Source organism: Acartia tonsa, chromosome 5 (assembly GCF_053477335.1).
Source record: "Acartia tonsa isolate MP-2025a chromosome 5, ASM5347733v1, whole genome shotgun sequence".
Taxonomy (NCBI): domain Eukaryota; kingdom Metazoa; phylum Arthropoda; class Copepoda; order Calanoida; family Acartiidae; genus Acartia; species Acartia tonsa.
The window spans coordinates 23,704,893-23,719,568 of record NC_137264.1 but is presented as its reverse complement, the minus strand read 5'-3'; the positions used below and the strand labels follow the sequence as shown (position 1 = coordinate 23,719,568).

At 33.6% G+C, this 14,676-nt stretch overlaps 1 protein-coding gene across 1 annotated transcript in view; it reads right to left on the bottom strand.

Moving 5' to 3' along the window:
• Positions 1-14,676, bottom strand: part of LOC145319089 (lysosome membrane protein 2-like) — a 98,998-nt gene that overhangs the window by 9,063 nt on the left and 75,259 nt on the right. Inside the window, exons 11-13 of the mRNA XM_080160933.1 lie at positions 14,119-14,236; positions 13,122-13,283; positions 11,228-11,311 (exon numbers count right to left, since the gene is read on the bottom strand). Coding sequence (XP_080017059.1) covers positions 11,228-11,311; positions 13,122-13,283; positions 14,119-14,236 — 364 coding nt within the window. The remainder of the gene's footprint in view (positions 1-11,227; positions 11,312-13,121; positions 13,284-14,118; positions 14,237-14,676) is intronic.

Sequence of the window (14,676 nt, the reverse complement as noted above, 5' to 3'; positions counted from 1 at the left end):
AATATTTTTTGCTTTTCTATTAAAGGTTATAAAAAAAGAAGAGAATAAGCCATTATCATTAAATTCTGATAACTATAAGTAAGGTAAAATTGCTTTCAAAAAAGTTCTCATAAAAAAACACACTGTATATATGTATATATATCATTTTATCGACAATCGTCTTATCCCTGTAGATCTCTGATTATCAGAGCATTTTGAAATATTTGCTGCTTATTTTTTGGCTGCCTTTGGCAAAATAATTTTTTTTCATAAAAAATGTATACAAAATTATCGTATTAATTTGGTAAATATATCATTGCACTTGAATTATTTTTAAGTCACTAACGGCTAATCCCATAGATGACCCTAGGAGTACTTTAATGAATAGATGTGGTGGAGAGGGGGGGGGGGGGAGGGGGAAGGTTAAGAATTTAAGGGAAGTAATACCTTCCGGGGGCTGAAAGTGTTGGTCCCCTCCCCAAAATGAAAACTTTTCCTGCGAGTAAAATAAGCTTCAATGTAAAGGAGAAGCATATCGGTTCAGTTGATACTGATAAACATCCTGTTACTTTAATGTAAATATTAGTTTAAGGATAGTCTGTATAATCTCAGGGAGAAAGGAAACATTAGGCAATTTTTACAATAGTCTCCAAAGTTTTATAATGAAGTTTTCTTATTCGTTGGCTCAAAACTTTGGGGACTTTTGTCATATTTTGGTTGTAGTGTTGCAATTTTGTGTATCGTTATTAGGGATGGATAAAAATTTATCGGCCATTGTCTTATTCCTTTAGATCCTTGGTATAATCAACTGAATAACAGTTCCAACAACAAAAATTAAGATATTGCTTCGCTTTTTATGGACAAATATCCTGTTATTTTATTATAAGGAAAAAAATAAACTATCTTAAAATCATCTCAGGACTCAGCGGTTAGCAAGATCCTACGGTATAGACAGACAGACATACATCATATCGGTTTAGCAGCAAACGAGATCCTTTGCTACAGACAAAAAAAACTTTGTATATCGACTAGCGGCTACGCCCCCAGCATCTATTGGCTCTGTATTCAAAGGGGAATGAATAAAAGCCTAAAACCTTCCCAGGACTTAAAATAGAATAGCCTAAAACCATCCCTCGACTTAAAATAAAATAGCCTAAAGCCATTACAAGACAAATATTAAGCTTACCTGAAATAGAAAGCCCAATCTGTTTAGTAGTTATTGAGATCTTAAGTTTCAGAACAGAAAGCCTTACTAACGTGGACAAACGCAGGATATTTCGGACAAATGTCGGAGTGGACATTATATAAGTAAAACGCAGAAGTGTCTATAATATCTTAAAAATTAGGTTTCAACAACATTTGTTTAGTTATTTCTATACAGGTTAGGTTAGGTTAAGATATAAATATACAAAAAAGCCCCCTGCAGGGGTTAGGCATATAAAAAAACATATTTGACAGTTGTAAACAATGTGAGAAAAAAATATGTTTTAGTTTAATGGAATGTTCTATCTGTTTCAAACCTTTGCCTTTCGATAGAACTTACCTACTTTGGAAAACTGTCAGACTGATTTTAAAATTTCAGTCTGTGAGAAAAGATATTCAAGATTTTTTTTTTGTTTTGAAAGATTTTTATCTTATAAATAAAATAAAAGTCACTCCTGCGTTTTACATAAGCAATGTCCACTCCGACGATTGTCCCATTCCTAGGTTTGTCCACTCCAACGTTTGTTTATGTTTTACTACTTTATATAATAGGATAATATGTATTCTTCTTTTATATTTCTCTTTTCTTATTCACTTGCAGCTGCGCCCTTTTTAATGTAAGGAGGCAGAAAAATAGCCAAAACCAATTAGGGGCTTAAATCTGAAAATGAAAAAGCAAAAAACCATCCCATGACCTATGTGAAGCTTCCCTTAAATGGAGAATTTAGTCAGTTTATGAAATTTTTAAGCTTCAGACCAAAAAAAATACTTTTTTTTGTTAAAAGAGAAACTTTTCTACAATTAGGGTTAGTCCTTTCGTCATTGCTCTTCTCATTAAGTAAAGCATGTGGTTTTCTCTGCTATTGTTAAAGATAGACTGTTGAGATTTTTAGTGAATATTCCCATGACATATGTATATCCAGTCTATAAATTATTTTGTCTGTCTCTCAATTATGCTTCAAAAGACTTAGGTTTCGTGATAATCTTTGAGTAATAGCATATTCTCTTAAAGTCTGCTCTATAACTTACTTTGTCTGTTTGTCCATTATATGATCCTTATTCAATATTCTATTTAACTAAAAAATTTCATTCTCTTAGTTTATTTTTTTTTTCTTTATTTCATTATGTTATTATATTATTTATATTTATTTTATTAATTCATTATATTTTCATTATAATTTTCCTTTTTAAATGCGAAACTTTTCTATAGTAAGGATTGGTTTGTCCATACGTCCAAACGGTTAGACAACATTTTCTTTAATTTAGACATGTTATAAATATCCTATCGATTTCAAACTTTGCAGAATGATTTCTATAACAGTTGGGTACAATACTATATTCATTACTAGAAAGTATGTACGTCCATTTTTTTGTATAATAATGTTTCTTAGGACAACAAGGTTTACAAGGTTTAGTATTATAATCAAATACTAAAAATAAAATTATGCCCTTTTACTATATTCTATACTAGCAGATTCGCCCCTAGCCTCTAGGGGCTTTGCCCCAAGAGGTGATAAAAAATTTTTTTGGCGAAATTCGTAATAGGACCAAGAAAATCTTCAGCAAAAAAAAAATGGCTGGGGATTTTTTTGTTTTTGGGGGGGTTGGGGGTATCCCACCCCCCAAGAAAATAGCCTAAAACCACCACAGGACCAGTAGGTATATTCCCTGAATAGTAGAATATAATCGGTTCAGTGGTTACCGAGATCTTAAGGGACTGACAGACGGACAGACAGACAGACAGACGGATGGACAGACATCATTCTTCTTTGTATTATAGATTTACGCTAATTTTAACAAAATTTATGTTTGACCTCCTGATTTTAGAGCTTTGCTTTTGTGAATGTTGTTATCCTTGTTATCTTGCTTTTTTTTCCTTTTTCATAACCTATTATATAAAGTAGTAATCTTTTTTTGTCTGTAGAAAAGCTAACCGCTGAACCTATATGGTTCTCCTTTACAGTGAAGCTTCTTTTAAGTTCATAGAGGGTTTATAATTATTTCGAGGGAGGGTATCTCCACCCTCCCAGAAAATTCACCCCAAGAAAAATATTACCCCATCCCCTCAAAAAATCTTTTTAACTTTTAAAAGCAAAGCTTTTCTATATTAAGGATCAGTCCGTACGTCCGTAACGGTTAGCTATTTTCGTTAATTTAGGCATGTGATTCCTGTAGTAGAAAGGTACGATTTAGAAAGTCTATAATCATTATCAGAATATCCGTACGTCCATTTTAAGCATACTAATTATTAACTTACAACAAATTTTTATGTATCAAAATTATCCGATTAATCTGATTTCTGGGATACTGATTCCTAGGACAACAAAATAGAATGTTATAAGCGAATCATATCTATAATCAAGTCCAAAAAATGTGAGTACGTCCTTAAGCATTTTCCTGCATGAAAGCAATTTCTCAATAAATTTACTTACAATTTTGTTTCGAATTTTAAATTTATGTTCTGAATAGTCAGAACTTCTGACTATTCAGTTCTGACACTCTACATTATTAATGTTCATTAAACTTTTTTCTACCGTTTCAGAGCTTTGCCTTTATAAATGTTGTCATCCTTGTCATCCTTTTAAAACTTAAATTTAAAACTGTAGAGGGTCACATTCCTTCCTTACCTTAATGCCCTACCTTCTATAATGAAGGGGCAATACAATTACAGAGGCTGTACAGGAGCCATAAAGGGCCTATGTTATATAAATTAAGGTAAGGGGCGATGAAGAGGCTATGAAGGGGCTATGTTATATAAATTAAGGTAAGAGGCTATTAAGGGGCGATGGAGAGGCTATGTAGGGGCTATGTTATATAATTAAGGTAAGGGGCTATTAAGGGGCGATGGAGATGCTTTGTAGGGCCTATGTTATATAAATTAAGGTAAGAGGCTATTAAGGGGCGATGGAGAGGCTATGTAGGGGCTATGTTATATAAATTAGGGTAAGGGGCTATTTAGGGGCGATGGAGAGGCTATGTAGGGGCTATGTTATATATATTAAGGTAAGGATTATTTAAATTAAGGTAAGAGGCTATTAAGGGGCGATGGAGAGGCTATGTAGGGGCTATGTTATATAAATTAGGGTAAGGGGCTATTTAGGGGCGATGGAGAGGCTATGTAGGGGCTATGCTATATAAATTAAGGTAAGGGGCTATAAAGGGGCGATGGAGAGGCTATGTAGGGCTATGTTATATAAATTAAGGTAAGGGGCTATTAAGGGGCGATGGAGAGGCTATGTAGAGGCTATGTTATATAAATTAAGGTAAGGGGCTATTAAGGGGCGATGGAGAGGCTATGTAGGGGCTATGTTATATAAATTAAGGTAAGGAGCTATTAAGGGGCGATGGAGAGGCTATGTAGGGGCTATGTTATATAAATTAAGGTAAGGGGCAATGGAGAGGCTATGTAGGGGCTATGTTATATAAATTAAGGTAATGGGCTTTTAAGGGGCGATGGAGAGGCTATGTAGGGGCTATGTTATATAAATTAAGGTAAGGGACTATTAAGGGGCGATGGAGAGGCTATGTAGGAGCTTTGTTATATAAATAAAGGTAAGGGGCTATTAGGGGCGATGGAGAGGCTATGTAGGGGCTTTGTTATATAAATTAAGGTAAGGGGCTATTAAGGGGCGATGGAGAGGCTATGTAGGGGCTATGTTATATAAATTAAGGTAAGGAGCTATTAAGGGGCGATGGAGAGGCTATGTAGGGGCTTTTTTTATATAAATTAAGGTAAGGGGCTATTAAGGGGCGATGGAGAGGCTATGTAGGACTATGTTATATAAATTAAGGTAAGGGGCTATTAAGGGGCGATGGAGAGGCTATGTAGAGGCTATGTTATATAAATTAAGGTAAGGAGCTATTAAGGGGCGATGGAGAGGCTATGTAGGGGCTTTTTTATATAAATAAGGGTAAGGGGCTATTAAGGGGTGATGGGGCGATGGAGGAGCGATGTAGGAGCGATGTAGGGGCCATCAAGTTGCAATGTAATATAAATTTGGAGAAGGAGCGATGAAGGGGCGATGGAGGAGCGATGTAGGAGCGATGTAGGAGCGATGTAGGGGCCATCAAGTTGCAATGTAATATAAATTTGGAGAAGGAGCGATGAAGGGGCGATGTAGGAGCGATGAAGGAGCGTTGTGTGAGCGATGTAGGGGCCATCACAGTACAATTTAATATAAATTTGGAGAAGGAGCGATGAAGGGGCGATGTAGGAGCGATGAAGGAGCGATGTAGCAGCGATGTAGGGGCCATCAAGTTGCAATGTAATATAAATTTGTAGAAGGAGCATGAAGGGGCGATGTAGGAGCGATGTAGGGGCGATGTAGGAGCGATGTAGGGGCCATCACAGTACAATTTAATATAAATTTGGAGAAGGAGCGATGAAGGGGCGATGTAGGAGCGATGAAGGAGCGATGTAGGGGCCATCAAGTTGCAATGTAATATAAATTTGTAGAAGGAGCGATGAAGGGGCGATGTAGGAGCGATGTAGGGGCGATGTAGGAGCGATGTAGGGGCCATCACAGTACAATTTAATATAAATTTGGAGAAGGAGCGATGAAGGGGCGATGTAGGAGCGATGAAGGAGCGATGTAGCAGCGATGTAGGGGCCATCAAGTTGCAATGTAATATAAATTTGTAGAAGGAGCGATGTAGGAGCGATGAAGGAGCGATGTAGCAGCAATGTAGGGGCCATCAAGTTGCAATGTAATATAAATTTGGAGGAGGAGCGATGAAGGGGCGATGTAGGAGCGATGAAGGAGCGATGTAGGAGCGATGTAGGGGCCATCACAGTACAATGTAATAAATTTGAAGAAGGAGCGATGAAGGGGCGATGTAGGAGCGATGTAGGAGCGATGGAGGGGCGATGTAGGGGCCATCAAAGTACAATGTAATATAAATTTGAAGAAGGAGCGATGAAGGGGCGATGTAGGAGCGATGGAGGGGCTATGTAGGGGCCATCAAAGTACAATGTAATATAAATTTGGAGAAGGAGCGATGGAGGAGCGATGAAGGGGCGATGTAGGAGCGATGTAGGGGCCATCAAGGGACTAAGATATATATAATAGTGAAGGGGCCATGAAGAGGCGATATTTTATTAAATAGCCCCTTGGGATAAGAGGACATATCATTACCTCTTTAGAAGGAGCGATTATGGAGCGATAAAGGATCATTTAATCGCCTCTTAGGGCAAGGGGCTATCAAATCGCTCCTTTCAAGGAGTCATAACATCGCCTCTTGTTATAAGGGGCTATTAAATCGCTCCTTTCAAGGAGCCAATACATCGCCCCTTGTCATAAGAGGCGATCAATTAAAATCATCGCCCCATATGGAGCGATGTCATGGAAAGGACTATACCCAAATTTATTTTTTTAAAGCGAAGCTTTTCTATAATTAGGGTCGGTCGGTCCGTCCCTCCGTACGTCCGTTTAAGATAGATAGCTTTTATTTATTCATTAATTTAGAATTAACCGAACGCTGAGCAAGATAGATAAATTACCATCCCCCCCCTCTCCCTCACATAGCTGTTAAGACTTAAGATTTTTTGTTTCAGGCTTTCAGCGTATCTACTCTATAATAATCCACCTTCCAAAGTTCCAACACCCTACATTCTCCAACCCTCCACCCTGCTTACTGTCTTCTACATTTCAACTCAACCATATATCAAACTTGCTAATATCATAAAGTGAAAGAAAAGTTAAAAAATAAACCACCAATAACCATTAAATAATGTATTAATCATTCTAACTCAAGTAATATGTACTAATTTAACCTAACATACTAACAAAACAATAATCATAACTTTTTTTACTTTAATGAAATAAATATTCTAAATAAATAAATAAACTATGTTGACTTAAATAAAATGAAAATAAATATTTTTATTTTATTTGGATTGGAGTTAGTTTTGTAAATTGTAACGTTTTGTCCTTGTTCTCTAAGGTCTCATATTTCTTGTATGATGAGTTGACCCTTAGCTTTATGAGGTCATAAATGTTTCCCCCCCCCCCCAAAAAAAAAAAACGCTGAATCGATAATAATTTATTACACTAGTGTAGTCTCACCCCTCCCCTATTTAAGAAATGTTGTCGATATATATATGCTAATGATATTGATTCACCCCTACCTCGCCCCCCCTAGTTTGAAGGTTGACCGTTACGATACAAATATTGACCCCTCCCCTCCCCCCCCCCCCACCCAAGAAATAACAATTCAAAACATATGGAAAATAGGAATTAGCGAAGCTTTTCTATAATTTGTGTTGGTTATAGACGTCAGTCTGTTCATCATTAATATGTTAGTATTACTATTTTATATAATTTATAGACAGAATACTTACTTATAATTTTGATTATACTTATGCATTTATGTTAATGTTCCCCCCCCCCCCCCCCACAGTGGGTTTTTTGGCTGATTTGGGGATTTTTTAACTTTATGAGTCACAAATGCCAACAAAAGCTTATTCTATGTAAAAATAAAGTAAAAACCTTTCATATACAGGTTATAGCTTATGTAATATAACATATTATATACATATTATTGTGATTTTAATAAGAAAAATGTCCCTAGAACTAATCTATTCATATGGTTAAAAATTCGAAATTTCTTATATTATTCTATTAAAATGAAAATTTTTTTTAACATCGACTTAGACCTCAATTAAAACTTTTGGAGAGTTTTTAAGGTGTACATATATGATTAATATACATATTATATGCTTTCAATAAATAGTATACAGGGCTCGGCAGCTGCGCATCAGCTGTGACTAAGCTGTAAATTTTAACCCATTTTGATGCTTTAAAAGATCTTTGATATGAAGGATTGTCATACCTGGGTCAGGTTCGACCTTTTAGTTGATATTTAAAATTGTAAAATGTTTGCCTGAGGTATACAGGCTGCCGAGCCCTTTTACAATGTCATTAAAAATTATCCTGTAATTATTCAGTTTTTGAACAAATTTACCTACAATTCTGTTAAACTTTTATACATTTATGTTCTGATTATTTAGTTATGACAATTTGTAAGTGTTAATGTTCGTTTGTCCCACCTTTCTGAGCTTCGCTTTAATGGATGTTGTCATCATTGTTATTTTCAAATTTTAATTGTTGGATGGAGAGTTTAAGAAATACCTACAGCAAATGAATGTGGATTCAGGGACTACTATTAGATTTAGAAACCAAGGGCATTGAAAGGAAAGAACAATATAAATCAAGTATTTCAAACAAAGTTAAAGGACTGACATAAAAAAATAGTGGCTTATAAATGAAATTTAATTTAAATGTTTCAGAAATACAGAAAGGAAGACATACGCACATTTATAAAAATTGAGAAGCTTTGTTCCTAAAACTATTCATAATAATCATTGTATATATATTTTCAGTATCTCCTATAATATAAAGCTTTTTTTGTGTGTAGCGAAGGATCTCACTCACCACTGAACCGATATGGTTCTTCTTTAGAGGGAAGCTTCTTATAGGATGGTTTCAGTCTATTTCATTTTTATAAATAAGCCTGGGTTTTGTTTTAAGCTATTTGTCTGCCCTTCTATATCCCTTCGAATACCCTAGATGCTAGGGGCGCATTACCATCAATGAGGTAAATCTCCCCCCCCCCCCCAAAAAAAGCTGTCTATCTAAATTTACAGCGTAGCTTTTCTAAAATTAGGGTCAGTCCGTACGTCCCTGCGTCCGTAACGTTAGCTTTTTCGTTATCTTAGGCATGTTAGAATTGTTCTATTGATTCCTGTATTAGTTCTGTACGATTTGGAAAGCGTATCAACCCTATAATCATTACCAGAATGTCAATACGTTTATGTTGATTTTTAACTTATATTATAAGTACAATATTATAAGCGAAGCATCTCTATAATCAATTCCTAACAATGTCCGTTTACCCTTAAACAGTATTTTATATTTAAGAACTTTTGCAACAAATTTAGGCAAAATTTTGACAAGACTTATTTATATATATTTTACATATTCACGCTGTTTGTCTGTCACCCAGTTTCAAAGCTTTGCTTTTATGAATTTTGTCATCCTTGTTCAAATTTAAATCAACTGGTTGTCAGACCATTACCGATAGACTAAGGAATTAGTAAATTATAATCTGGATGCTTCTTAGTATGGTAATAAAGTCTTTTAAATAGCAGCCGAGAAATTCACGTTTTCCCTAATAATGTTTCTAACGGACAGAATTACCGACAGACGGACGTATCATTTACAGAATAGCTTCACTATTAAAAACGGAAAGGTAACCTTTAAAGATTGAATATGTGTGTTATTAAATTATATCAATTTTTAATAGTTTGACTTCATAATGGTATTTAATTTATATTAATACAACTTCACGGTATCTATTTTCTAAGCTGGATTTCTCATTTGGGGCTACGAGGTGCCAAGAGTTATGAACTAATCTTGAATTATGAATACTTGAATTTAATCAGGGCCTAAATAACTTTTGGCACCTCGTAGCCCCAAGTGAGAAAAACCTTTAAACGTAAAAAATACATGTTATTTTAAGATGCAATATTAGGTGTTCTTGGATTTTAAATTACAGATTTATGACAACTTTTCTTATTTTTCTTTGCATTTTAAAGTAGAAACATCTGTATATATCAATGAAATATTGTTACATATCATTTAATCAGATTTTTACACCAATTTATTCTAGGAAAAAGTAGGAAAAGCAATGTATGATGATTTTAATGAAAAAAATCACTTTTTAAAAATATTCCTTTGACCATGTTCAGCAAAACGGCTGTATTTTGCCTAATTTTGTAGTATATAAAAAAATCTGTTGCATGGCAACTTTTGAATGGTAATACTAGCCCCTGGGACATTTAACTCAAAATTGAGGAAATTTAAAAAATGACCAAAAATCCCACTGTGCCCCCCCCAAGAAATAACAAAACAAAACATATGGAAAATTCAAAATACTAGGAATTAGCGAAGCTTTTCTATAATTTGTGTTGGTTATAGACGTCAGTCTGTTCATCATTAATATGTTAGTATTTATATAATTTATAGACAGAATACTTACTTATAATTTTGATTATACTTATGCATTTATGTTAATGTTTTGCTTTAATGGATATTGTCATCCTTGTTAAAAATTTTTCACACATCCCAACACTTGATATTGACCCCTCCCCTCCCCCCCCCCACCCAAGAAATAACAAAACAAAACTTATGGAAAATACTAGGAATTAGCGAAGCTTTTCTATAATTTGTGTTGGTTATAGACGTCAGTCTGTTCATCATTAATATGTTAGTATTTTATATAATTTATAGACAGAATACTTACTTATAAGCAATGAAAAAAGTAAGACGTCTAAAATGTCGTATTCTTAACAGGTAGACTTTTTGGAGTAAGGAAATTATGTCATCACATTAATTTCATAGAAAGAACCTAAAAGTCTAATATATTTAGTAAATTTTATTTCGGAATTGTTTAACGAACATACTTCATTTAAGATTGCGTGATTTATTTCAGAAATAGAAATATACAACGTAAAAATTTATTATTTTTCAAAATCTAGTATTTATTTACGAAGCACTTCGTAAATAAATATTAAGAAATTTGAATATTTAGAAAAATATAAATAGGGAGCTATTTGTGAACGAACGGAGAGGGGAATATATATCATATTCTTGAAATAGAATTCTTGGCGACGTTAATTAATATTCCCCAATTTCAATATTATCATGTCTCTAAATTCCCTTTTGATTTTTCTCGAAATACGATACGTTTAGGGTTTGGAATACTTAATATTTTAAATATGTAGTAGACACATCATTGAATTTAGGTATCAAATGATTAAGTTATTAAAATAGAGGGTTGTTGGGATAGCATATACAATACATGTACCAAAAGTTTTATACATTACAGATGTTTTCCCATTTGTTGGCTTAAAAATCTTTTTATTTTGGTGCAAACTTTTCAACCAATAATTAAAATCTGCAGAATGAGTAAGAATTATCATCATTGCAAATGTACATCAATTTATTTTCCATTGTCTTATCCCTATAGTAACATGATACTATACCTGAAACCATAGAACTGGATAGATAATATCTCTGATACCCTTCAGCTGTTGCACGTGTTCTGTCTCCTTCATTACCAGGTTTATCTATAAAGATAGATAGATAGATATTAAATACATATATAGACAATGCATACATGCATACATACATACAGACTGACACACAGACAGTTAAACAAACATACATCAGTGCACTATGGGACATTTCAAAACATTTTAAATTTTTCTCAGAGTTTCTCAGAGATTTTTTTACATGAACATGTAGCTTTTGAGGTGTAGATTTGACTTTATTTCATCCATTTTAGGTAAAAGTCCCGACTATTATGCTTTTTTTCGCTTTAAAGTTTTTGTAAAAAAGTAAATGACTTTAACGCTAAAATTAAGTGCAACGACATTTATTTGCGTAATATTTATGTGTTCATTTGACCGTCTCAAGAAATTTAAGAAACAGGGTAAAGAGTAACAGCCCGAAGAAAGGGAAAGTACGAGATAAAAACATTTTGAAACATTTAATTATAAATATTCTATAATCGAGATTGAACTTACTTATCAAGTATGAATTTCTATAAACAAACATATTTTAATCTAAAAGTTATATACTGGATAAAATGTCAAAATTTCCCTCTAAAACTACGTTATTCAAAATAAGAAACAATTTAACAAGCCTTGCTAACTTACTTCCTTAATTTTAATCTTTCTAAATAATTTATTTATAATGAATCACCCCAGAAAGATATAACCTAATTCTTTCTTAAAAGTTTTAATGTCTAAGACTATTACTCTTAGCTCCTTGATATGAAATTCCCCTTGAACATATACACCTGGAGGGTGTTCATACAATCCAATCACATTTTTTTCATGATTTATGATTTTGTCAATTTCAATTTTTTAGAGACAAATGGAATAAAATATTCTTTTTTATTCTTATACTTTTTTTAAGTTGCTAAATTTAGTAAATATTTTGCGGACATGTAAAACCACCCTGTAATTTTCCCAATCCCCACCCCCATAATTTCCAAGATGGGACAGGAAATATCAAGTTTTCTAAGATTGTAAAATTTCTATAATTAGAATTAAAGACAATAAGTAATAAACATGTCATTTAGCAAACTTTAAATCTTAGAAATGAGTTTGATATCTTAATTATATTTTATATATTTAATTAATTAATTTTAAAATCTTTAAGTACATTATACAAATAAACATAGAGATATATGAGAATAATAAATATAAGAAGATTAAAAAGAGAACTTTTCACTTTTCTTCCCTATTACTTTATATTCATTTCTTACTTATTTTAGTGAGTATATGATTATTTATGAATATTAAAAAGATTGGTATATTTATATAAAGATTACTCAACTAGTTATTTGTGGCGACAAAATCTCTTCTATGTAACCACTAATATAAAAAAGATTAGGTACTTAATATAAATCAGATTATAGAATTTTTTATTGATTATTAAAATGTAAAAAAATATTTAAAAATTCAAAACGTATTATAATAGATTCTAAAAGAATCAAATTGATGAAATATAATTTCAAACTAATATTTTGTATCCCAACCCTTTAAAATTACATAAGAAGACGAAATGAATTAGGTATGTCGTCCTTGTGCATAGCAAAATTTAAGTCATGAAAAATGATAAATATTAGCAAATAAAAATCTTTTTTTAATAATTCTTTAAAAGAATATTGTTTTCAAGTCCATAGATTATGATCGAGACATATTTCATATCTCTATCTTAACCAGGGAAAAAATGAAACAATACATATGCATTTGTCCCATAGTGCAGTGGTGACAGAAGCCCTCATGTCCCCACCCACGACATAAAGACATACATAAAGATTGACATATTTGCATACAGACAAACAGACGTACAGACAAACAAAAATACCTGCGTAGTGACAGATGCCCTCATGCCCACACCCATGGCTGGGAGGATATCAATATGGAACTGGTGTATATCCTTGCGGGGCTCCAGACCCTCTACGTCCTCCAGTAGCCTGGGGTCAGCCTGGAAGAAGTGAGGCCAGGAAAGCATCAACGGAGAACCAAACTAAAAAATTACAAAATACATTATGAATATTCTAATTATAAATGTAGGGTAAGAAAGTCAATCAAAAATTAGCCACGTGACGTCCTAAAAATGATGGAGATGAGAGGAGAAGTGGGAAAGGAAACCCCTAAAAGAGATGGATAATCCAAATCCGTCCAAGGGGGGGGGAAGGGGTAAAATGGTTGTTAACCCCCCCCCCCTAAAGAATTTACCCCTACCTTAGTGTTGCCATAGGCACCCCCAACCATTTAGGACGGGTTACACCCCCCCCCCCCCAAAAAAAAAAACAATTTTATGACGTCACGTAGCTGAATTTTGAGTGACTTTATCCCCTTACTTGTCAAGACTGTAATTTTCCCCTTATTTTAACTTTGAGTTTTTGCTGCACCAACGCGTAATACTAAAGACGTTAATCTTGTTTTGTAGAACCTGATGTGAAACTCTTTTTAGGGTCTAAGAGTATAAATCTAAAACCGAAGTATCCCTAATGACGTCATATTAGAATTGTACATTATAAAGAGCGTCCAGTTTTCCGTGGATAGTAATAAAAAATTTTAAATAAGATTTTTTTTAGATGCTGTGAGTATTGGTTTAAAAAATATGACGTAACAAAAAAAATTAGCCAATAAGAGGCCGTTATTGACCATTGGCGGCATGCGTAGTGGACTCTCATTGGCTAATTTTTTTTTTTACGTCATATTTTTTAAACCAATACTCACAGCATTTTTTTTTTAGTTTATATTTTATTTTTCGTGGAAAAATCTTTATTAAATAATACAATACATGATTAAGGCTCAAAACCGGTTTTAATCCCGAGGAAAAGTAAATCCTGTACCTGGCACTTGGAAATGTTGAAGAGCCCAGATGGGGCACATTGTCCAGTGTCCGCACAGAAGCATTCGTTGCGGGGATTCTCCTCTGGGGTGCCGAACACATCAGCTGGAGGCACAAATCTAAAACAAGTTTTCATAAAAGCTCTTTATAGTGCCTAAAGAAATGACGTCATACAATACAAATTAACCAATGATAGGCAAATACAGAGACTAAATTATACCAATGGCAGACGAGTATAAATTTTAATTGACTAATGTTAGGCCTGTATACATTTTAATTGGATCTATAGAAGGTCAGTATGACGTTATTTTTATGGGCACTAAATGAACAAGATATGCTAAACCTAAAATAGTTTAAAACAAAAAAGTAGCACAAGTACAAACAATTGTTGTATTAAAACAATTAAGATTTTATACAAGTCCCTAAAGTTTTAAGCCAGAGATGAGAAGAACGTGATTGGGTACCAGTACAATATACAATCCAATATCACCCCCTCCCCCCCCCCCCCACTTTCCCTTAGTATTTTAACTAAGGAAGTAAAAATATGCACATAAATAAT